Raw genomic sequence first — 23,453 nt, 5'->3', positions numbered from 1 at the left:
GAGTTGTTCGTAACTCGGATCTTCGTAATTCGGGGACTGCCTGTAACTAACTTTAGTAGTAATGTAAATGATCACCATTTTATGCTTTTAGCATGTTAGATTGACTATAGCAAAATCTTACATTTAGAGAAAAGGTATAGCATTTATATTGCTGATTTAATAGGTGTGCCAGGCATGTTAGAATATTGACAAAGGTTCAGTTGTCCATTAAATAACTCATATGGCAATGACTTAAACTCTATAAAAACATTGTAGCAGTAAGAGTGATTATATGGACCCAATGCATACTCACCTTGCTTAAAAGGTTAGTTTGCCTGTTGCCTGTAAAATGATAGCGGAACCTCTTCTGCAGAGGAGCTAACATAATCTGCATAGGAAGAATGATAGGAGGAGAGGATGGAAGGGAAAATTTATCTGGCATCTGTTTAGGCTTACTTATTAGTTCATCTCTAAGGTTACATGTTAAGAAAATAAAGTTGGACACACAATAGTACTGACTGAGCTAACTGTAAGATGAGGCATTCATTTCACATGCATTTACCAAATTTGGATGCACTTTTCTTTAAGGCTGGGTTCCCACATACTGTATGCGGCCGCAGGTTCATGCCTGGGGTACGGCGACACGTCTGTTCACCGATTGAGTTCTGAATTTTTGCCTGAATGCGCACCTGAACTGAATCCAAACACGCACCAGACCTTTTTTTAAGGCAGACCAAGGCCACCCTGGACATGTGTGAAACGGCTCCATTGAGAGCCGGTCACACTTGTCTGTCTTGCGAATTGTATGTGGGGAAACCTATATCCAATTTGTATGCGTGTGTGAACCCAGCCTTAATAAAATAAATAAATAAAGTATGTGCAGCAAATATGACTAGTATTACCAGGATTCCAACAAGGAGTCTAAAATATGTGTATACTCTTGATCGAATTAAAAATGAAATGTAATATTTTTTAACGTGACTAATTAAAAGCTTTTAATGACAGAAGCCACAGATTGAAGAGTTGCATACAGCATGTTTCTAAAAAGTGAAACCAGGCATCCCCGAGGACACTTTAAGCCTGGTACACACGAATATTTTTTTTTGTTCAACCCAGCAGGACATTCAGTGCATGTGTTGGGAAGGTTTTTATTGAACCGGCTGATGTCTCCCGACATTCGCCCCTTGTGTACTAGGCATTAGACAGATGTGTCGTCATGGACTTTGAAGCATGTTTTTAGATTGGAGATTTTTTTTCATTCACTCTCATTAATAAGGTCCTATGTTTGTACCATTGGTAAACTTGTAATACTCCTTCCTAATACTATGTGTGCATACAACTAACTAAGTATTTTTAAATACAGAACTCCTTTGTTACTTTGCTTCCAATAACAGTCTTCATTAGGCTGATTTATAAAGGATACGAAACTTGAAGCTTAAGAAGTTGAGTGAAGAGTGTTTTTAGGTTAGAGTAAACTTCATTAGCTCCAACAGAGGAAGATGAGGAGGAAACTGGTGTTGGTGACTGATGAGGACTCACAAAAGGCCAATGTAACTGATTTAACACTTCTTCAAAATCACTACAGAAAAAGAAAAATACTATTAGCAAATTCACAGACCTTGAGCATGTCACATTTACATGCTATTATAGCCTAAAAATTATGTCATAATAACCTTGTTAACTTGTCCTTAAGGATTTTGTGCCAGAACTGAACAGTGGAACAGATGAATTTTAGTAAATGAGTACAAGAAGAATCCTGGAGCTTAATAGCTAGCTCAGCCATCGATACCATTGTATTTGTAGCTTCGGAAACATTGTTGGTCATCAGATGTTGCTGGATGTTGTCACTGGAGAGATGAAAGAAAACTAAGACAGTGCTCACAATACACCTCTACAAGTTCAAAAAAAAACTACTCAAGCTGGTAGCTGCCATATCCACTAAAAACTATGACGTTGGCTATAAAAGTGATAATAAAAAGTCTCTTTTTTCTTTTCTTGAAAAATAACAAACATGTTATACTTACCTCCTTTGTGCAGTGGTTTTGCACAGAGCAACCTGGATCCTCCTCTTCTGGGGTCTCTCCCTCCTGCCCAGCACCCCCACAACCAGCAGCTTGCTCTGGGGACACCTGAGCTGAGCCCATGCTCCCTGTGCCCATTCAAACACGGAGCCCTGGTTAAGCCCTGCCCCTCTCTCATTGGCTCACTGACTTTAATTGACAGCAGGAGCCAATGGTAGCGAGCTGCTGTCTCAGCCAACGAGAAGGGAAAGTCCTGGGCAGCACTCCTGCGACATCACTGGATTGAGATGGGCTCAGGTAAGTATTAGGGGGGGCTGCTGCACACAGAAGATTTTCTATCTGAATGCATTGAATGCTTTCAGATAAAAAACCTGACTTTACAACCACTTTAACTGCTCACCTTAGTTCTTCTATTTGTGAGATCCATTTCAGGTAAGCTAGATGCCGCTCTACTTCACCGATCTGCTGAATTAGGGCTCCTAGATCCTCCATCCATGGTGCAGCCTCCATTAGGTGTTGGTTGATGGACTGAGACATAGTCGTCTCTCTTTCCAGAAGAGCGGCAAGAAAGGACTTGGTGTCTTCTGCATTGTTTAAAGCAGCCTGAATTCGCTTTGGAGCCTCAGAAGAGACAGTAAGTACCTAGAGTAAAAACAGGATTTTTAAAACAGCTTACCTGTAAAATCCTTTTCTTCGATGTACATCAGGGGACACAGAGACATAGTAGTTACTATGTGGGTTATAGGGCCACTGATAGGTGATGGACACTGGCACGCCCTAAGGCAAGACGTGTACTCCCTTTATAACCCCTCCCACTAATGGGAGTCCTCAGTTTTGTAGCCAAGCAATACAAGTATATACACCAAGAAGGGAGGGACCTCGGTGTCCCCTGATGTACATCAAAGAAAGGGATTTTACAGGTAAGCCGTTTTCAAAATCCTGTTTTCTTTTCATACATCAGAGGACACAGAGCCATAGTAGTTACTATGTGGGATGCCCCATAGCAATGACAACTGAAGGGAGGGAAGACCAACAAAAAAGTAGGGCAAAAAGGAGGCCAGAGGACTCATACTGCAGCCTGCAGTACACTGCGCCCAAAGGCAATATCCTCATGGCCTTTAACATCCATTTGATAAAATCTGGTAAATGTATGAACTGAAGACCAAGTTGCGGCCTTACAGATCTGAGCCATAGAGGCCTAATGATGCACTGCCCAAGAAGCACTAATGGCCCTGGTTGAGTGGGCTTTAACATGAAAAGGAGGAATTTTCTTCTTTAAGCCGTAAGCTTGAACAATCACTTGACAAATCCATTTGGAATTAGTAGATTTTGATGTTGCCTGTCCCCTTTTTGGACCTTCTGGCAGTACAAACAAAACATCTGTTTAGCAAACATGAGCGGTCGCCTTTAAATAGACTCTGATCACTCTTACTACATCAAGGGAATGTAGTGCATTCTCTACCCTAGATTGAGTCTCTGGGAAGAAAGAAGGAAGAATAATATCTTGGTTTAAATGAAAACCTGTCACCACTTTTGGTAGGAATTCAGGATGAGGAGGCAAAACCACCTTATCCTTATGCATGATCAAATATGGCTCTTTACAAGACAGAGCCCGCTAGTTCCGATACTCTTCTAGCAGAAGAAATATCAACCAAAAAGATTATCTTTCTTGTCAAAAGAACCAAGGGAATTTCACGTAAAGGCTCACAAGGCTGATTCTGCAAAGCCGATAAGACCAAATTTAAATCCCAAGGATTTAGAGGTGCCTTGATAGGGGGATTAATCCATGTTACCCCCTGAATAAAGCTACGCACCAGAGAGTGGGAAGCAAGAGGCTGTTGAAAAAACACTGACAAGGCCGAGATCTGGCCCTTGATATTACTCAAGGCCAGCTTCATTTCTAATCCCATTTGCAGGAAATCAAGGATCCTACCGATGCCATACTTCCTAGGGTGCCAACGGCTGGATCCACACCAAGAAACATATGCCTTCTAGACTCTATAGTAAAATGATTCTGGAAGCCGGATTCCTGGCATTAATCAAAGTAGACACCAACCCACGATCCTTTAGAATGTGGTTTTCAAAAGCCAAACCGTTAAATTTAGCGCCCGCAAGGTAGGATGGAATACCGGACCTTGTGCGAGAAGGTCTGGCCATAATGGCAGAGTCCAAGGGATGCCTACCGCTATCTTTATGATCTTGGAAAACCAAGATCTTCTGGGCCACCAGAATCACTTCCTTTCGTTACTGCTTGATCCTGCGGAGAAGACGCGGAAGTAGCAGAACTGGAGGAAACACATAGATCAGTGAAAACTGATCCCATGGGAAGACTAATGCGTCTGTTCCGCATGCAAGCGGATCCCTCGTTCTTGGCACAAAGTTGTCGACTGTGTTGTTGAATCTGGACGTTTACAGGTCCACGTCCGGAATACCCCATTTCTGACATATCACTAGAAAGATGTCAGGATGAAGAGACCATTCCCCCGGAAATAATTGTTGGCGACTCAAGTAGTCTGCCTGCCAATTTTCTATTCCTGGAATGAAAATTGCCAATAGGCAAGGAATGTTGTGTTCTGCCAAGCTAGAACATGATTCACCTATTTTTGGGCTGCACAACTTCTCGTGCCCCCCTGGTGATTGATGTAAGCCACAGCCGTGGCATTGTCAGATTGAATCCTGACAGGACAATCCCATAGTCTGACCGTCCAAGATTCTAGGGCCAGACGTACTGCCCGAATCTCCAAAATGTTGATAGGCAAGGTCCTCTCTAACCTGGACCATCTCCCCTGGACAGAATCTTCTACCAGGACTGCTCCCCAGCCTAGAAGACTGCCATCCTTTAACATTAGCGCATTATCCCATTATCCATCCACCGGACACGTGAGACTCTTGTTCACTGAGGTAATTGCAGCATCAATTGCTGGACCCCCCCCCCCCCCCATTTCTTATAGAAATCCTCTTCCATAGGATAAAGTGAGAATTTCTTATGATGATCATATTGTTATTCCAGATGTTCAATTCAGAATACATAAGTTTTTTTTAGCCATGACTGAATAGGAAAAGCATCCCCAGATGGGGGAGGTTTTAATGATCCCAAACAAGAGGTAGGTTCAAGAGCCTGCGCTGCAGGCAGCAAAAAGGTTGAACGAACCAATTTAGTAAGAGAGCGCACAAGCAACCTATCTTGTGATACTACTCCCTCTATATTAGGATTCTCAGAAGAGGATATATTAGTATCTTCCAAATCTCTTGGAAGATCTTCCTGATCCCCTGCCCCTTGCACCTTAATAAGAGGGTCCCAAGCACTGGATGGGGATCTGCTACGTTTAGACCCACTATGGAGAGTGATCATAGCATCAATCTTCTTTTACAAATTACAAATGGTAGAAGAGAAAACCTCCTTTGTGATATATACAGGGACTGAAGTGTCCAGTGCAACAACAGTCTCCCCTGATGGCTCAATCTGACCAGCCGCATTACTCTCAGAGGAGAATGACATTCTTTTGGAAATGGACTTAGTTTGTTGTGAAATCACTGACCCTTTAGAACCCTTAGAGGAGTTCCTGGTCCCTCTTCCACTCATAGCCTGAAGCACAAAAGCAGAGGCACTACCAAAACGAATATACACTGTTGGTTATAGTCCGGCACTATAAGCTGCTATTAATACCTAGCCTGGTAAAGTAATAATGTGTCAAAAGGAATGCCTATATCACCAAACCTGAAGTAAGCCACCTCCTGCTCACGTGTCCCTCCATAGCCAGCAGAAGCTACACACACAATGCTTTAAAAACTTCCTCCACGTGCAGCCGGTGTCTGACGCCAAAAGAAAGTGTTTTCCCACGCGAGCAGCGGACTTCAGGCGCCTAGCAAACAGCTGATATGGCGGCGGGGGGGGACCGCCGCCGAGCGGCCACGCGGTTTGTTATGTTTTTTTTTTTAAAGGAATGCTTTTGGCATATAGGTCCCCCGAAGGGGTTAATTTCAACATTGGGGCACAGGAGGAGAACTAGTCCCCCCTATTCTTACCGGAGGATCTGCTTGTTTTGGCCAGGGGAGAGGAGGAAATTAAGGCTTCTGACATAGCGCTATTTCCAGCATCAGGCAATGAGTGCTCAATACAGCCCCCAGTGGTGACACATAGGCATGACAACATTATAACTTAAAATGAGAAATTCATAAGAAAATCTCTACTTACCTTTCCTCGCTGCAGGGTTCTCTGTGATAAACCCAATCTTCACCCTTCACGGTGGGCGTCCTAAACTTTCAGGGAACGGGGAACCTAGAGGTTACCCACAATCCTGGACCTGCAACAGCGCCCTGCCAGTAAAACTTTATGGCCTTGCTACCAAAAAGTACTGGATCCCAGGGTCCAGCTCCCTAAAAGAGAAGCATTTGCAAGCAAAACCTTGTTTCTTCGGACACGAGGCCCAGGTACCATTCCTTAGGCCCATTAAAGGACACTCTGAACGGATCCGGTCAGCATGGCTAGCCCCATCAAGGATTGCTTCCGGGGGAGCTCAGCACAGCACATCTTTACTCGTGACCAACACCTTAGACACTGGCGAAAAAATTGAGGAGTCCCAGTAGTGGGAAGGGTTATATAGGGAGTACACTTCTTGCCTTAGGGCGTGCCAGTGTCTATCACCTATCAGTGGCCCTATAACCCACATAGTAACTACTATGGCTCTGTGTCCCCTGATGTATGAAAAAAAATGTAAAGTGTCACCATGCTTATCGTAGCAAAATGTTTTACAGATGACCTGTCCTTATCCCCTTAATAGATATCCAGCATTTTGGAGAGAACATATTCAACTTCCATAAAAAATAAATAAAAAATAAACACATTATAAATTTTTTTTGTTTATGTAATTTTGGAGTGGCAATTGCTTTGTTAGAAAGCTTTGCATTTACAATCCAAACATACTGATTTATTGCCCCATTCTTTCCATGCATGTATTCTTGTTCTTACTAAATTAAAAAGAGAAAAACATTTCCACAGTAGTTGCACAATTGACAAAACAGAACAACAGAAAAGTAAAAGCAAAGGATACCCCAGTATACCTGTTCTTCTAGGTGTTTGGTCTCTCCTGATATAGTCTCTACAAGAGCAGCTACCTTTCGTAAAGACTTGAAATCATTTCCAACCTCTTTGTCCACAAACTCACAGACATAAAATGGAAGATCACAAGTGTATGGATCAGATTTTTCACAGCTACTTATTCTCTCTGGATCACCGTTACCCGAATTGCTTGTTTGGTTCTCACTTTCACAAGATGACATATCGGACTAATATACACAACCGAAGAAATATATGACATCTGAAAAGAAGAATTTCTGGTTTACAACAGAGCATTACGATAACACGATTACATTTTTATTCAAAAACCTTATAATGATGGCCTGTGTTCAGATAAGTGTTAGTGCAAGGCTAGACAAATCCCAGGCCCCAGGTCACCATGGCAACTAGAAATGGCATCCTGGCACCTGAGCCTTGTCAACCCATTCACTGTTGACACCAGGCGGGGTAATTCATGATCCTGCATTTCTGGGTAGGGGGCATGGGCATGCCCACCTAGCTGCGGTCTCATTAGCTCCCTTACATGCCAATGATCAGAGTGAGTGGCAGGAGAGAGATCTGGGTTTTAAACAACCCAGACCTCTCTATTGACAGTGGGGATATGTGGTTTGTCTCAAAAAATGTCACATCCTTTGGTAAAAGAGTACACATTGCAGTTACAATACACTCCTTAGGCAAATAATTAACCCTTTGGTTGCCCCAGATGTTAACCCCCTCCTACCCAGTGTCATTAGTACAGTGATGCCAGTGTCAGAATGCCTGCAGTATTATCACAGTCCCGCTATTAAGTTGCTAATTGCTGCCATTACTAGTATTAAAAAAAAATCCAATATATATATATATATATATATATATATATATATATATATATACCGTCATTTGCAGATGCTATAATTTTCACACAAACCAATATACACTTATTGGGAGTGTTTTTTTTGTATCAAAGGCATGTAGCAGAATACATTTTGGCCTAAATTTATGAGGAAATTACATTTTTGGGGGGGATATGTTTTAGAGCAAAAAGTTTAAAAAAAGTTTTTTTTGTTTAGTTTTTTTCTAAAAAAAGTCTGTTTTTTTTTTCCCCGTTTATAGCACAAAAAAACAAAAACAAAAAACAGTGATGATCAAAAGGAAGCTCTATTTCCTAACATTTTTAGCTGGTTCCTAGAGTCAAAGCAAATTTGTCAAGTCTCATGTTAGTGGATGCACAAAGCACACAAATGTTGCTTAAAAGGCTCAGAGCCGAGCAATCACACATCTCCAAACGCTCAATTCTCAGTGCTTCATGAGCAGAGAGCTGGTGACTGCCTCCGCGTTCACTGGAGCGCTGATCTGTGAAGGGGTCAGGATTGGCTGGCTCAAGCTCTAGGCGGCTTGCTGAGAGGCTCTGAGCCGGGCGTTGGTCCAGGGATCTGGGTGGAATTGCAACCATATGGTCGCAATCTTTCCCCAGTCTGGACGGGCTCTGTGATGTCAGCTGTCAACACTTGGCACACTGCCAGTTGTCTATTGCCTCTAAATTAAAGGAGAAGTTCACCTTTGTAAAAAAAAAAAAAAAAAATGCACATCTTTTTGCAGGTAAAAATGTGCATTTATTATTATTTTTTATTTTTTTTACTAGGAGCCTGCAAAGCATTGCACCCGCAGTCAGCAGCTCTTGGGTGCCATGCAGGGCTCTTGCAGACTATCAACGTAAACTGTCTGTTTGTACCTCATATGAGCAGGCAGTTACACAATGACAGGAAGAAACATTTAGCTAGCTAGAGAGCTCTCAACAGTGACCTGGTAACATGTTCCCAAAGATGAACTTATCCTTTAACATAATGTGGAAATGATTGCTGACCCCTGGTATATAGGATATCAGTCACCAAATTATGGACATCAAACTATTTATATAATTCTTAAAGCAGTATTAAACTGCAGACTCAAATAAAATCCCTGCAAGGCAATGTCATAATGTGCTAGTATGCATTGCATACTAGCACATTATGAGAGACTTACCTTAAAACAAAGCGCTCCAGTGGCTTGCGGTCACCGCTGAGAGTGCTTCCATTTTCACCTGGTCTTCCTTCCGGATACGTGGCCTTTGGCTACATGAGTGGTCCGGGGCACAATGACATCACTCCCCCATGTGTGCCAGAGCCACTATTTACGGCACGGCTCTGAAGGTCAGGCATAGAGCGCATGCGCCAGTGATGTCACCGGCTGCATGCACTCTGAATATCTCCTAAACACTACAATTGTATTTATTTACAGTACCCTACAGGTAAGCCTTCTTATAGACTTACAGTGCCTTGCGAAAGTATTCGGCCCCCTTGAACTTTTCAACCTTTTGCCACATTTCAGGCTTCAAACATAAAGATATAAAATTTTTATTTTTTGTGAAGAATCACCAACAAGTGGGACACAATTGTGAAGTGGAACGAAATATATTGGATTTTTGAAACTTTTTTAACTAATAAAAAAATGAAAAGTGGGGCGTGCAAAATTATTCGGCCCCCTTGCGTTAATACTTTGTAGAGCCACCTTTTGCTGCGATTACAGCTGCAAGTCGCTTGGGGTATGTCTCTATCAGTTTTGCACATCGAGAGACTGAAATTCTTGCCCATTCTTCCTTGCAAAACAGCTCGAGCTCAGTGAGATTGGATGGAGAGCGTTTGTGAACAGCAGTTTTCAGCTCTTTCCACAGATTCTCGATTGGATTCAGGTCTGGACTTTGACTTGGCCATTCTAACACCTGGATACGTTTATTTGTGAACCATTCCTTTGTAGATTTTGCTGTATGTTTGGGATCATTGTCTTGTTGGAAGATAAATCTCCGTCAGACTCCAACAGGTTTTCATCCAGAATGGTCCTGTATTTGGCTGCATCCACCTCCCCCTCAATTTTAACCATCTTCCCTGTCCCTGCTGAAGAAAAGCAGGCCCAAACCATGATGCTGCCACCACCATGTTTGACAGTGGGGATGGTGTGTTGAGGGTGATGAGCTGTGTTGCTTTTACGCCAAACATATCGTTTTGCATTGTGGGCAAAAAGTTAAATTTTGGTTTCATCTGACCAGAGCACCTTCTTCCACATGTTTGGTGTGTCTCCCAGGTGGCTTGTGGCAAACTTTAGACGAGACTTTTTATGGATATCTTTGAGAAATGGCTTTCTTCTTGCCACTCTTCCATAAAGGCCAGATTTGTGCAGTGTACGACTGATTGTTGTCCTATGGACAGACTCTCCCACCTCAGCTGTAGTTCTCTGCAGTTCATCCAGAGTGATCATGGGCCTCTTGGCTGCATCTCTGATCAGTCTTCTCCTTGTCTGAGCTGAAAGTTTAGAGGGACGGCCAGGTCTTGGTAGATTTGCAGTGGTCTGATACTCCTGCCATTTCAAAATGATCACTTGCACAGTGCTCCTTGGGATGTTTAAAGCTTGGGAAATCTTTTTGTATCCAAATCCGGCTTTAAACTTCTCCACAACAGTATTACGGACCTGCCTGGTGTGTTCCTTGGTCTTCATGATGCTCTCTGCGCTTTCAACAGAACCCTGAGACTATCACAGAGCAGGTGCATTTATACAGAGACTTGATTACACACAGGTGGATTCTATTTATCACCATCAGTCATTTAGCACAACTTTGGATCATTCAGAGATCCTCGCTGAACTTCTGAAGTGAGTTTGCTGCACTGAAAGTAAAGGGGCCGAATAATTTTGCACACACCACTTTTCAGTTTTTTATTTGCTAAAAAAGTTTAAAATATCCAATAGCTTTCGTTCCACTTCACAATTGTGTCCCACTTGTTGGTGATTCTTCACAAAAAAATTAAAATTTTATATCTTTGTTTGAAGCCTGAAATGTGGCAAAAGGTTGAAAAGTTCAAGGGGGCTGAATACTTTCGCAAGGCACTGTAACTGTAGGTAGAAGTGGTAAAACAGTTTACTATCACTTTAAAAAAACAATAAAAGCTATTTTTGACCTATCCAGCTGCATGTACTGAAAAGTAACTCAATCTCAAAGACTTACAAAATTCACAACAAAGATGGTTGGTTTACAATAGTTTCTAAACACGTGCTGTCACTGTGTGCTTACATCAGAAGACATGAAGGCTGCCAAGATTCTGGCAAAACAGAAATAAAGTGCAAGGATTTTTTTTTCATATAGGAGTAAGGGAGGGTTGTAACTCCTGTCAGTTCTTTTTGCCATCTGTGTCCCATATGGGAATTTTTTTATTTTTTACAAACAAAGGTGCTTTATTGTCATAAAAGGGTAAATTACCAGTTGACACAGTACATAACATTACACGTGAAATAAACAAAGTCACTTACAGTAATCAGATGAGCGGGGTACAGATCATAGTGCAGTAAGTACTAAAACATTTACTGAGGATTAGTCCCCTAACATCTGTATTCCCATTTCACCCCATCCAGTAATTTTATAGATACGGCATCGGAGGGTATTAGGAGGATATCCATGGAGCCCACACCTTCTCAAATTTCCACGGACAGCCCCGGTTCACATATGTGATCCTATACATGGGCATGGCTGTCTCGATATGTGCTTCCCAGGCGGGGAGGGATGGAGGGGAGGAGTCAGTCAATCCATTTTAGGAGAATTTCCTTTTTGGCAAAAATAGGACATAGGAAATGAGCAGTTTTAGATGGTGAGATCGTAGCTCATCATCATGAACCCTCAGTAGGGTAAGTTCAGGTGAGGCTGGAATGGTCATCTGCAAGCTAGAATTGATTTTGATAAATATGGCTGCCCAGTAGGTCGCTATGATGGGGCAGTCTCAGAACATATTGAAGAAGGCACCAATTTGAGTCTTGCATTTGGGGCATGTGGGGTCTCTATCTGGGAAGATACGATGGAGTCTCTGAGGAGTATAGTAGATCCTGTGGAGGAATTTAACCTGAATTAGTTTATCCTTAGATGCTTGGGGCCGTAATCAAAACGGTCCTCCCATCCCTCTTTATCTAGTGATGGTATATCTCCATGCCATATTTCCCATAGTTTCTCTATCTTGGGGGAGTCCTTGCCTAGGAGTGCACTATATAAGGTTTAGTAAGGTCTCCAGGAGTTAGGAGTTCCTCAATGGGATGGACTTGAAGGAGGGCATATGGGAAATTTCTAGTGGTGCACCGAAATTTCAGTCACTGAAAATTATTGTCTGAAAACTGTTTTTGGTATGCTACTGAAAGAAGAAAAATGCAAATAATGGAGTGCCAAAATAGGGACGGGGTTCGCCCTGGGGGCCACCCATTGCATGGGTTTCATCCATACCCCTCTCCCTCCTCCTCTCCTTGCAGAGCCGTGATCTCCTTGTGTCACTGAGCTGAATTGTCTGGGTGGCAGCAGTTACAATGTCATGTCTCTTGTGATAGATGGCACACTGATCCAATGGCAGGACGTTGAATCAGTGTGATGCGATCACAGGAGGCAGGACATTGTTACCGCGGCCTGGAAGTTCAAATCCAGCTCCGTGACACAGCGGGAGGTTGACGATTTGATCCGGGCACAGGCAGGCTGCATCTGACAGGCACTAGGGTGGCCATTTCAGTCTCCTGACCTCAATATCATTAAGCCACTCTGGGGAGATCTCAGACATGCAGTTCATGCAAGACAGCCCAAGAATTTACAGGAACTGGAGGCTTTTTGCCAGGAGGAATGGGCAGCTTTACCATCTGAGATGATAAAGAGCCTCATCCACAAATAGCACAAAAGACTTCAAGCTTTCATTGATGTTAAAGGGGGTAATACATGGTATTAAGAACTGGGGTACGTAAACTTTTGATCAGGGTCATTTGGGTATTTTTTGTTGCCTTTATGATTTAAAAAGAGTAAAAACAGTTGACTGATAATAAATGGCTTCAGCTAAACACTAACTCTGAAAAAAAACCAAGAAATCATAAATTCTGCCAGGGTGTGTAAACTTATGAGCACAACTGTATATTAAACATGAAAAATAAGTGCCAATACTGCTCTGCACATGCTCAGTTGCCCTCTATTTTTTGGCATGTGTCAAATATGTAGAGGCCAAGTTGCAGACAACCTAAAAATTAAAGCCTCGTTAACACCATATTGCACAGGAACGCACTGTGCATTCCTGCACGATTGACATGCAGTTCTGTGCGGTGCGATTTCAGCCCATTCATTTTCAGTGGGCTGCAATCGCACTGCACCAAAAGTAGCGAATGCAATACTTTTGGAAACTCACTGCAACCAGATTGCATGGCACTTCCATGCGATCCGGTGTGGCCAAACATGTTTGGGACCTGCATGCAGGGACGTCGTTAACTTAATATTGACACCCGCTGCAGATTGCAACTGCAGTGTGTTTTGAATGCGGCGGGGGGTGCCTGAAACAGCGGGGAGAGGGAGAGGGAGAGGGAGAGGGAGAGGGAGAGGGAGAGGGAGAGAGAGAGAGAGAGAGAGAGAGAGAGAGAGAGAGAGCCCTTAGGCACATGCAGTGACTAGAAGAGCCCATTAAATGTAGCTCAGCCAGGAATGTCACACACTGTATATACTATATCCCAGGCCAGTAACATTTTCTGATATAGACAGGTGACAGAACACAGCGTACAGGAAGTCACATTAGTACAATGAATACAGGCAGAGACGTAAAATGGCACATCAGCTGTCTAATCATAACCCCAAGTACCTGCCAGTGTCCAGGACCAGCGATGACAACTCACACCGAGAGCACAGCTCACCACTACACACGTCACTTCCGGCGCCCGGGACATCACGTTTTTTTCGATAAACTTTATAAACAAAACGCATAGTCCAGCTGAGAAAGGTTGTACGGCTAACCACAGGAAAGACATGTATATTCAAGCTGGCGCGGCTCACCGCCTAAATAGTGAACGTAAATGGCCCTTATAACGGAGATTCAGGATGAACTCCAAACGTTATTTTAGCTTTTATAACGAAGACAATGCAGTTTTCATCTCGACCACTAGATGGCGCGTTAGGGACGATGCAAGTTGAGTTAGAGTTCACACCATTAGTTCGTACCTAGAATGAATACAGTGGATATTTTATCATTGTCCCTGGAGTTATTGTTATTGTACAGCGTTTATTTGGCACAAAGAGCTGGCACAGCACTATACGAGAACAATAGTATGATTAGAGAGTACAGTTTCCAACAAAAGAGATCTAGCATGGTTGCAGTAGGATTCTAGAGGGTTAGGAGGACTCCTGACGTTTTACAATCTTAAAGCGGAGTTCCACCCAAAAATGGAACTTCCGCTTTAATCACTCCTCGCTCCCTTACTTACCACATTTGGCATGTCATTTTTTTGAGGGGGGTGGGGGCTTCGTTAGGAGGGGGACTTTCTGTCCCACTTCCTTCTTCCGCCCAGGGACCGCCAAGGCAACTCTTCCTTTCGCCTTAGGCGGCTTTTCCCTCTAGGCGATCTCCTAGGAAGCGTGACAGGTCCCAGGAGATCACCTGTCCACTCCGGGAGCACAGCGTGACTCACGCATGCCCGGCCGTGAAGCTGAAAGCCAGAGTGGCTGGGGGGAGAGGAGCGACGTTCGGCCGCATCGCTGGACCGTGGTACACTTTTTCTAGCTGCTGACTTTTAATAAACATAAAAAGCCTGGAACACTGCTTTAAAGTGGTGTTCCACAAAAAAATGGATCTTCCGCTTTTCAGAGTCCCCCCTCCAGTGTCAGATTTGGCACCTTTCAATGTCGGCGGTAGATGACGAGCAATCGCCCGTCTCTCTGCTGCCCCCACCGCCATTCTCTGTCAGGGAATCGGGAAGTGAAGCATTGCGGCTTCACTGCCTGGTTCCCTACTGCGCATGCGCGAGTCGCGCCTCTGCTGGTCCCCGCTGTGTCCTGGGAACTGTGTGTTTCCCAGAACACAACGGGGGGTGGGGCATCTGCGGCGGTCTTGTCCCAGAAGTGGGTGCAGATACCTGGATTATCCAGGTAACTGCACCCCCCTCCCCCCTGAAAGGTGCCGATTGTGGCACCGGAGGGGGGGGAGGGATCAGATGAGCAGAACTTACACTTCAGGGTGGAGGACCGCTTTAAAAAAAAACAACAAAAAAAACGGCGGAACTCCGCTTTAAGAGAAGTATGGCAAACCATAGGTAGCAGGAAAGAAATTCGCTTCATATAGGGCCAGTGTTCCGTCAGAATCGGCGACCCATCAGATTAGATAACGGAAGTGATGTTTCGTTACCTGCGCATGTGTGCCACTTGCACCAGATTTTCTCATCTGACAGGACACCTGCAGTCAGAAGAAGTCAGCGGACATCCTAGTACACCCAGCTACGTCTTTAATTTAAGAGTAATTTTAGCAATAAAGTGAGCGTATATACAGTACCTTGCAAAAGTATTCACCCCCTTGGCATTTTTCGTGTTTTGTTGCCTCATAACCTGGAATTAACATGGATTGTTTGAGGATTTGCATCATTTAAATTACAAAACATGCCCACAACTTTGAAGATGTTTTTTTTTTTTTTTATTATTGTGAAGAAAACACCAAATGGGACAAAATAACAGAAAAAAATCAATGTGCATAACTATTCACCCCCCTAAAGTCAATACTTTGTAGAGCCACCTTTTGCGGCTATCACAGCTCCAACTCCCTTTGGATAAGTCTCTATGAGTTTGCCACATCTTACCACTGGGATTTTTGCCCATTCCTCCTTGCAAAACTGCTCCAGCTCCTTCAAATTGGATGGTTTGCGCTTGTGAACAGCAATCTTTAAGTCTGACAACAGATTTTCTATTGGATTAAGGTCTGGGCTTTGACTAGGCCATTGCAACACATTTACATGTTTCCCCTTAAACCACTCAAGCGTTGCTTTAGCAGTATGTTTGGGGTCATTGTCCTGCTGGAAGGTTAACCTCTGTCCTAGCCTCAAATCACACACAGAGTGGAACAAGTTTTGCTCAAGAATATCCTTGCATTTAGCACCATCCATCTTTCCCTCAACTCTGACCAGTTTCCCAGTCCCGACTGCTGAAAGTGGGATGGTGTTCTTTGGGTGATGTGATGTGTTGGGTTTGCACCAGACATAGCGTTTTCTTTGATGGCCAAAAAGTTAAATTTTAGTCTCATCAGACCAGAGCACCTTCCTCCATACATTTTGGGAGTCTCCCACATGCCTTTTCGCAAACTCAAAACATACCATTTTGTTTTTTGCTCAAAGTAAAGTAAAGCCCAACTGCATACATCGTATTGCCGTCCTATGTACAGATACTCCAGTTTCTGCTGTGGAACTCTGCAGCTCCTACAGGGTTACCTTAGGTCTCTCTGCTGTCTCTCTGATTTATGCCCTCCTTGCCCTGGTCCGTGACTTTTGGTGTTGCGGCCGTCTCTTGGCAGGTTTGCTGTTGTGCCATGTTCTTTTCATTTGGTTATGATACACTTGATGGTGCTCCCAGGGATCCTCTTACATGCCTGTTCACACAGCGGTGACTTGGTAACCTGACTTTGTTCTGCACTATGGAACAAGTCGCAACAACTTAGAAAAAGGTTCCTGTACTACTTTGGGACGACTTCAGGGCAACTTGCATTGACTTCTATACAGAAGTCATTTTGCAAGCCGCCGCTGAAGTCATGTGCAGATCGCGCCTTACAAAGTCGCGCTGCAAGTCAGGCTACCCCTGTGTGAACCGGCCCTACTTGTTTGGAGAGTTCCTTGGTCTTCATGGCAGTGTTTGGTTAGTGGTGCCTTTTGCTTAGGTGTTGCAGCCTCTGGGGCATTTCAAAAAAGTGTGTATATGTAATGACAGATCATGTGACACTTCAATTGCACACAGGTGGACATCATTTCACTAATTTTGTGACTTCTGAAGGTAATTGGTTCCACCAGAGCTTTTTATGGGCTTCATAATAAAGGGTGTGAATACATACGCACATGCCACTTATCAGTTTTTTTTTATTTCTGAAAAAATTTTCAGTATATATTATTCAAATTTTACTTCACCAACTTATTCCACGTACACACGATCACACATTCCGACAACAAAATCCATGGTATTTTTTCCGACGGATGTTGGCTCAAACTTGCCTTGCATACACATGGTCGCACAAAGTTGTCAGAATTTCCAAACGCAGAACGCAGTGACGTACAACACGTACGACGAGCTGAGAAAAAAGAAGTTTATTAGCCAGTGCTGCTCTTCTGCTCGATTCCGAGCATGCGTGTGTACATTAGACTATTGTGTTATGATCCGCCACATATAATTCAGATTAAAAAAAAACATTGAACTAAACGCTTTAATGTAACAAAATACATAAAAAGCCAAGGGGGGGGGAATACTTTTGCAAGGCACTGTAAATAAATATAGTATGTTGACATCTGTGATGCCATTTGCAGGTTTCATTTTGAAAGCCTAAAGGTGTCACATTGAGCAATGCGGGGTGTACCAACATGGTCTCCGCCACCTTCCTACTGCTAGCATCCAGCTTCTTTCAAAATGTAAAATCCAAACAGCATCGCAGATGTCAATATACTATATTTATTTATATATGCTCACTTTATTATTATAATGACTCATAAATTCAAGACGGACTTGGGTGTACTAAGATGTCTGCTGCCACCTTGTGACTGCAGGTGTTCTGTCAAATTAGCAAACGTGGTAGCGGTGGATGCATGCGCAGGTGACGGAACATCACTTCTGTTGCCTAATCTGAGGGAACACCACCCTTAGTCCCTATGCTGTGGAAATGAGGACAATAGGAGAGAGTCAGCGAAAGACAAGTGAGCAGGGCTCCAAGCACGCAAGCCGAGATAATTTCTGCACATTAACAGATATTTTTCTGTACTTGCAGAATCTTTATTCCATGGCATACACTTTTTAAATTTACTCAATTGTCCAAATTATCTTAAAAAAGAAGAATGGGATTTTTTTTTTCCAGCATATTTACGTGGATGCAGCATCGGTTCGATGCTGCATTTGTCCCCGCCACCTCTAGACTGAGAACCGAGCAATCAAACATTGCCAATGGCTCGGTTCTCACAGCTCCCGAGCAGAGAGCCGTTAACTGTCAAACAGAAGCTCTCGGGTCTGCTTCTCCTTGCTCACTGGAGTGCTGAGCTGTGGAGGAGCAGGGAATGGCCATCCCATGCTCTCACAAGCTCACTGAAAGGACGAGACGGGCATCAGTCCAGGCATGTGGTGGATCCAGATTCAGACCATTCTCTGCTGAAAACAGGTCACAGGAGTGCAAAACAAATTGCACACCTGTGACCCTTAGAAGTACAGCCAAACAAGCACAGGCTGGACATCTCCTTTAAAGCTCTTAGTACAGGAGTGTCCAACCTTTTTACATTCCTGGGCCACATTGGAAGACGAGGAATTGTCTTGGGCCACACAGAAAATACACAAACAATAAGGATAGCTGATAAGCAGAAAAAACCTGGCAGATCACAAATTAATGATCACTGATATAGATAATGTACTTGAGTAATAAAATGTAATTTGTTTATGTAATATCTTATTATAAAAGTAAAAGGCAACATAAAATTAGTGCAATATTTGACATGGTTTTCGATAAACAAACACGTCAGTATCTTATTGGATGAATGTAGTAGAAATTTTCAGACTTCTCAAGGTGCTCAACAGATATTTTGGTTCTAATTTTGCCCTTAGTGTTCTGCATTCTTGAAAATAGTTACTCACAAATACAGGGGCTGCTGAAAACTGACAACATGAATAAGGTTTGATTGTGAAGAGTGGGATATTTTTCTTACTTATAATAAAAGTCCAGTAAAGTGACAATGTCAAATTGTTCTTTGGCTGCATGTGTTTGCCAAGTGTAAAAGTATTTTTACAAAAAAAAAAAAAAATCTAATCAACATTAACTTTACAATTTTGTGTTGGGCTGCATTCATAGTCATCTTAGGCCACAAGTTAGACACCCGTCTTAGTTCTTAGAGACAAATGGAGAACTAATGTTGCCTTAGCCTGGATCCTTGTTGGATCAGAATGCCACATAAGACACTGGTGTCACATAATCTTGGTGGGTGTGGCATTCTGGTTACAATTAATTGCTTCAGTGAAGATGCGATTTGCAAAGTCTGATCTTGCCTCGAACTGCATTTGAAATATTTGCTCCTATGAGACGTTTTCACAAGCTACTGTACATGTTGGCCAGAAGTGCATGCGCATGCTGGCAGGACGACGATTTATACAAATCCAGTTGGTCACAGAGCCTGCTGTCATTTGTCGAAATTAGGGGGGGGGGGGACCCATTAAACCAAACCTTCAGACCATGAAAGCTGTAGCTAGTGGCCATGTTGTTTGAGAACCTTAGGGCAGCCAAGACAGCTTGGCTAACAGTGTAACATTACAGTAGAAATCTTAACACACTCCCTCCTCCCTTGTGTTCAGGAATTCATAGTTTTATACTTCAAACAGAGAAAGCAGAACCAGGCTACATCTGTAAAAACAGCTAATGGGGGCCTGGCAGGATGTCCAGGACTGTCATAAAACTATTACCCTCTCACTTCAGAGAACCAGCAGACACTGGTCGCAAATACTATAGTGCAGATCAAGCTTAAACAGTGGAATAAGTATGAAATATCAGCATGTTTCATAACTTCCAAAGTAATAATAGCACAGCCATAATATGGACATATTTAGTTTCCTCATATCATTTGTAACATTTGAAGTCCAGACACCTCTATGTCAGATCATATGCGAAACCACTGGTACCCCTTATTCCTCCTAGGTAAACTAGATATTGGGGATATGGCATGTGTATATCCATTTTGAAGGAAATCTCACGCTGAACAATAATATGGATATCTGCAGTCTGATGCACAGATGCAGAGATATGAAAATATATCATAAAATGTACCTTGGACATGGTCATGAGTGTACACACCTCCCAGCAACCGATCCCTAAACAAGATGACCAGACAATTGGTCACTGTCAACACCCCTTTGATCTGACAGAAAAGGGAGCTGCCAAGACAATGGTCAATTCTCCTTTTACCATCCAAGCAGGAACATCTGCCAAGTTTGAGAACAAATTCCCCAGCTCATCGATCAAACCCAGACCTGATCAACCCTCAGACTTTAATTGCAAGTATTCTTCTTCCCTCGATTCTACCTCATTTCTTTGTGGCTGTATAGTGTTGCTATCTCTTTGAAACATCTTTTTTATGTAAATGTTTTATTTGCACCAACTTTGACCTTTTCATAATAAACCCTTATCTTGAAAAGTGTTATCCTGGTCTCTAAAAATCGTAATGCAAGCTATAAACACACCTGCCTCTTAAAGAGCGCTATTGTTGTAGAGTAACGTCTCTGAGCAGACCTGTCTGTGGTGGCAGTGTATGGTCCTGCAAGCTGGAAAAACGTTGTGCTTGGCGCAGCTGAGAGTGGCATGGTTACGCAAGTGACAGCGTGGTGTGAGGTTGGCCAGTCCTTTGTCGCAAGTTAGCGAGGAGGGCAGGGATCCGACACCCGCATTCATCACAGCCCTCTTTGCAAAATGTAAAAACTTTCAATAAAGAACATCTGACAAAAAAAAAAAAGAAAAAGTATGCTAAAGTGCCCGACCCTCTTCCATATTTGGGTTTTATTTTTTGTAATTTTCATCTTGCCTAAATGAAAACTACAGAAGTTTGGCCTGCCCCCCTCGCCACTCGAAACCTCCAGGGACATATTACATATCCCAGGGACCCATCTTAATGGCACAGTGCAACCTCATGCATAAGCAGTAAGGCGCGGACTGTAAAAGCAGCAGAAGTTCCTACTGCTAAGATGGCAGAAACGGGGATCCAAAGACTCAAAAAGAAATGGCTTGGGTGAAGATCATTATTTACACTACGTGAAGCTGCTGACTCCCTGTACCATGTGATCAATGTGACCAATTACAGTGATCGCACTTTGAGCAGATGGCTGTGAGAAGGAACTGGTTGCTTACTACAATCATTGGAGACTGTAGTAAGCAGCCAAGAGTATGTAGTAAAAATCAAATAAAAAAACACAATTGGCCTCATCCCGAGCAGTAAAGTGTCACTATAGTGACATTGCACTGCACCATCTATTGATAAGAGGCATTGGCTGTTGAAGTGGTGGCACTGTATTGCCAGTGCACTGGCAACCATCTGCAACACTGCTCTGGTGACAGTAGGTAAAAAAAATAAAATTAAATATATTTTTTTAATGTACTGTCACCAGAGTAAATGCAGTGTTAGGGTGACATTGTACTGCTGTGGCGGTGATCATGAACAATGGCTGAATGCTCTGATATCACTGTATTTCAGTGTGGCCAGTCATTGTCTATGATCACTGCCATTGTCTACAAAAGTGCGGCCAGTCAGTCATAGTATCCCCACAATTACCACTACACCAGTCCCAGACTCATTATAAGGTCTTGTTCACATGTAGTGCTCTCTGAAGAAGGATCTGTGTTTGTATTGCTTTTCAAACAGCATTTGATGGGCAGTGAGGTGTAGTATAGCCTTCTCACCTCCTGCTTTAACCCCCTGGATCTCACACAAGCACCCTATTCTACTTGAATAGGTCGTGATCAGCAAGCGAAAGTGCTTGAATTCCTGCCACAGCTGCATAGCAAAGCATCACAACCATGGTATGTGTACACCCTACACCTCATGTGTAAACTAATAGTGCAGCCACAGCCAGTGTCTCTGATCACCACTACACCAGTCGCAGTGTCCAAATACACGATAGGTACTCAGGAAATTGGATGTGTAATTCATGACCCTAGAAAGCCTGAAGGATTTTGGCCTGGAAATCCAAGGAAAGCCTCCTTGGATTTTGGCCCCTCTATGTGGCTAGGCTTTGAAACGTCTCACATGTAGTTATCCCCATACTGGGGAGGGGTAGCAAGATGAGTTTTGTGGTGGATTTCTAAGTATACCTATGCTATGTGTTAAAAATATCTTATGGACAAAAAAAATGCATTTTCTTTCCTGCTTTTTCCAAAAATGGGTGGCAAAAAATTAAAATTTTCAACAAACTCACTATGCCTATCAGAGAAGACCAAGGGGTGTTTGTCTTCCAAAATAGGGGCATTTTGGCCACACACAAAATTCAGTAAATATTCAGTGTCAGAGACAGCACACGCACAGAATATAGTCAAAGACTATGGGCATGATACAAGAGATTTCAGAAACCATGGACATATACTCCAGGAGATTGTCAGACTGTGGACATGATTCACAAGAGATGGTCAGAGACTATGTACATAATGTAAAAGATGGTTGAAGACTGCGGACATGGTACAGAATTTGGTCAGAGACAGCAAACAGGATACAGGACATGGAAAGACTGCGGACATGGTACAGACGGTCAGCGAGTACAGGCATGCTGCAGGTGACTTTCAGTGGCTGTGACCATACTACAGTAATGGTTGGAGACTGGGGACATGCTTCAATAGACAGCCATAGTCTGGAAACACATTACATGAGTCTGTTAGAAATCATTACTATGAAAGGGCAATAGGGAAAGGCAGATTAGTGTTTGCAAATTCCAAAGGGCTACAGGCTGGGCATATCATAATTTGTAGACTTTCATACAGACTAAATCAGATACAAGTTTTTTTTTGCCACCAAAGGAAGGTAGCAGAATACCTTCTGACCCAAATTTATGAAGAAAATGATTTGCAAAGTTTTATAAAAAACTCATTTTTTTTCGTCAAAGTTTTTGGTCTTTCCTTTATAAAGTAAAAAAACCCAGTGCTGAATAAATACCATCAACTACTTTGGGTACAGTGTTGCAAGGCTGAGTAATTGTTATTCAAAGTGTGACAGTGCTGAAAACCGAAAAAATGGCCTGGACTAGAAAGGGGTGGAACTGTCCTGTCCTCAAGTCTTAAAGTGGTTGTAAAGTCAGAAGGTTTTTTTTAAATCTTAATGCATGAAGATAAAAAGCCTCCTGCGTGCAGTAGCCCCATCTCTGTCCAGCGATATCCATGACTGTCTTGACTGGCTGAGACTATCCCTTCTGATTGGCTGAGACACAGCAGCAGCGCCATTGGCTCCCACTGCTGCCAATGTCAGTCAGGCAATCAGGAGAGAGAGGGCACAGGGAGGGGCCGGGTCACAGCTCTGTGTCTGAATGGAATGGGAGCCGTGACTCGGCTTAGGTGACCCCATAGTAAGCTGTTTGCTGTGGAGGCACTCAACAGGAGGGAAGAGCCAGGAGCACAGAAGAGGGATCCGAGCAGAGGAGGATCCAGGTTGCTCTGTGCAAATCCACTGCACAGGGCAGGTAAGTATAACATTTATTCTTTTCAATAAAAACAACAACTCTACAAATCACTTTGGGGGGGACCCACTACAAGTTGTAGATTTAACTTCTTGACATGAAGCAAAACAAGCTTGCCCTAGATAATGAATGATTAGCTCAAATAAAGCATTATGTTACAATAAATTACAGAACT

General features: G+C 43.1%; 1 protein-coding gene across 3 annotated transcripts in view; it reads right to left on the bottom strand.

The window, feature by feature from the left end:
- RINT1 (RAD50 interactor 1) overlaps positions 1-13,863 on the bottom strand; it is a 39,235-nt gene extending 25,372 nt beyond the window's left edge. For 2 of the 3 annotated variants that reach the window (XM_077472373.1, XM_077472374.1), the window contains exons 1-6: positions 13,725-13,863; positions 7,062-7,318; positions 2,401-2,642; positions 1,653-1,826; positions 1,403-1,558; positions 293-449 (exon numbers count right to left, since the gene is read on the bottom strand). In XM_077472373.1, the coding sequence (XP_077328499.1) occupies positions 293-449; positions 1,403-1,558; positions 1,653-1,826; positions 2,401-2,642; positions 7,062-7,280 (948 nt within the window). In that variant the 5' untranslated portion in view covers positions 7,281-7,318; positions 13,725-13,863. Of the gene's footprint in view, positions 1-292; positions 450-1,402; positions 1,559-1,652; positions 1,827-2,400; positions 2,643-7,061; positions 7,319-13,724 lie in introns of those variants that run through there. The other variant, XM_077472375.1, reaches the window with a different exon arrangement.
- Between the last annotated feature and the right edge of the window lie 9,590 nt (positions 13,864-23,453).

Source organism: Lithobates pipiens, unplaced genomic scaffold, assembly GCF_037356315.1.
Source record: "Lithobates pipiens isolate NorthernLeopardFrog02 unplaced genomic scaffold, aLitPip1_a1.2 Scaffold_8, whole genome shotgun sequence".
NCBI classification, from domain to species: domain Eukaryota; kingdom Metazoa; phylum Chordata; class Amphibia; order Anura; family Ranidae; genus Lithobates; species Lithobates pipiens.
Note: the sequence above shows the minus strand (reverse complement) of the source record. Positions and strands in the feature narration are given on the sequence as shown.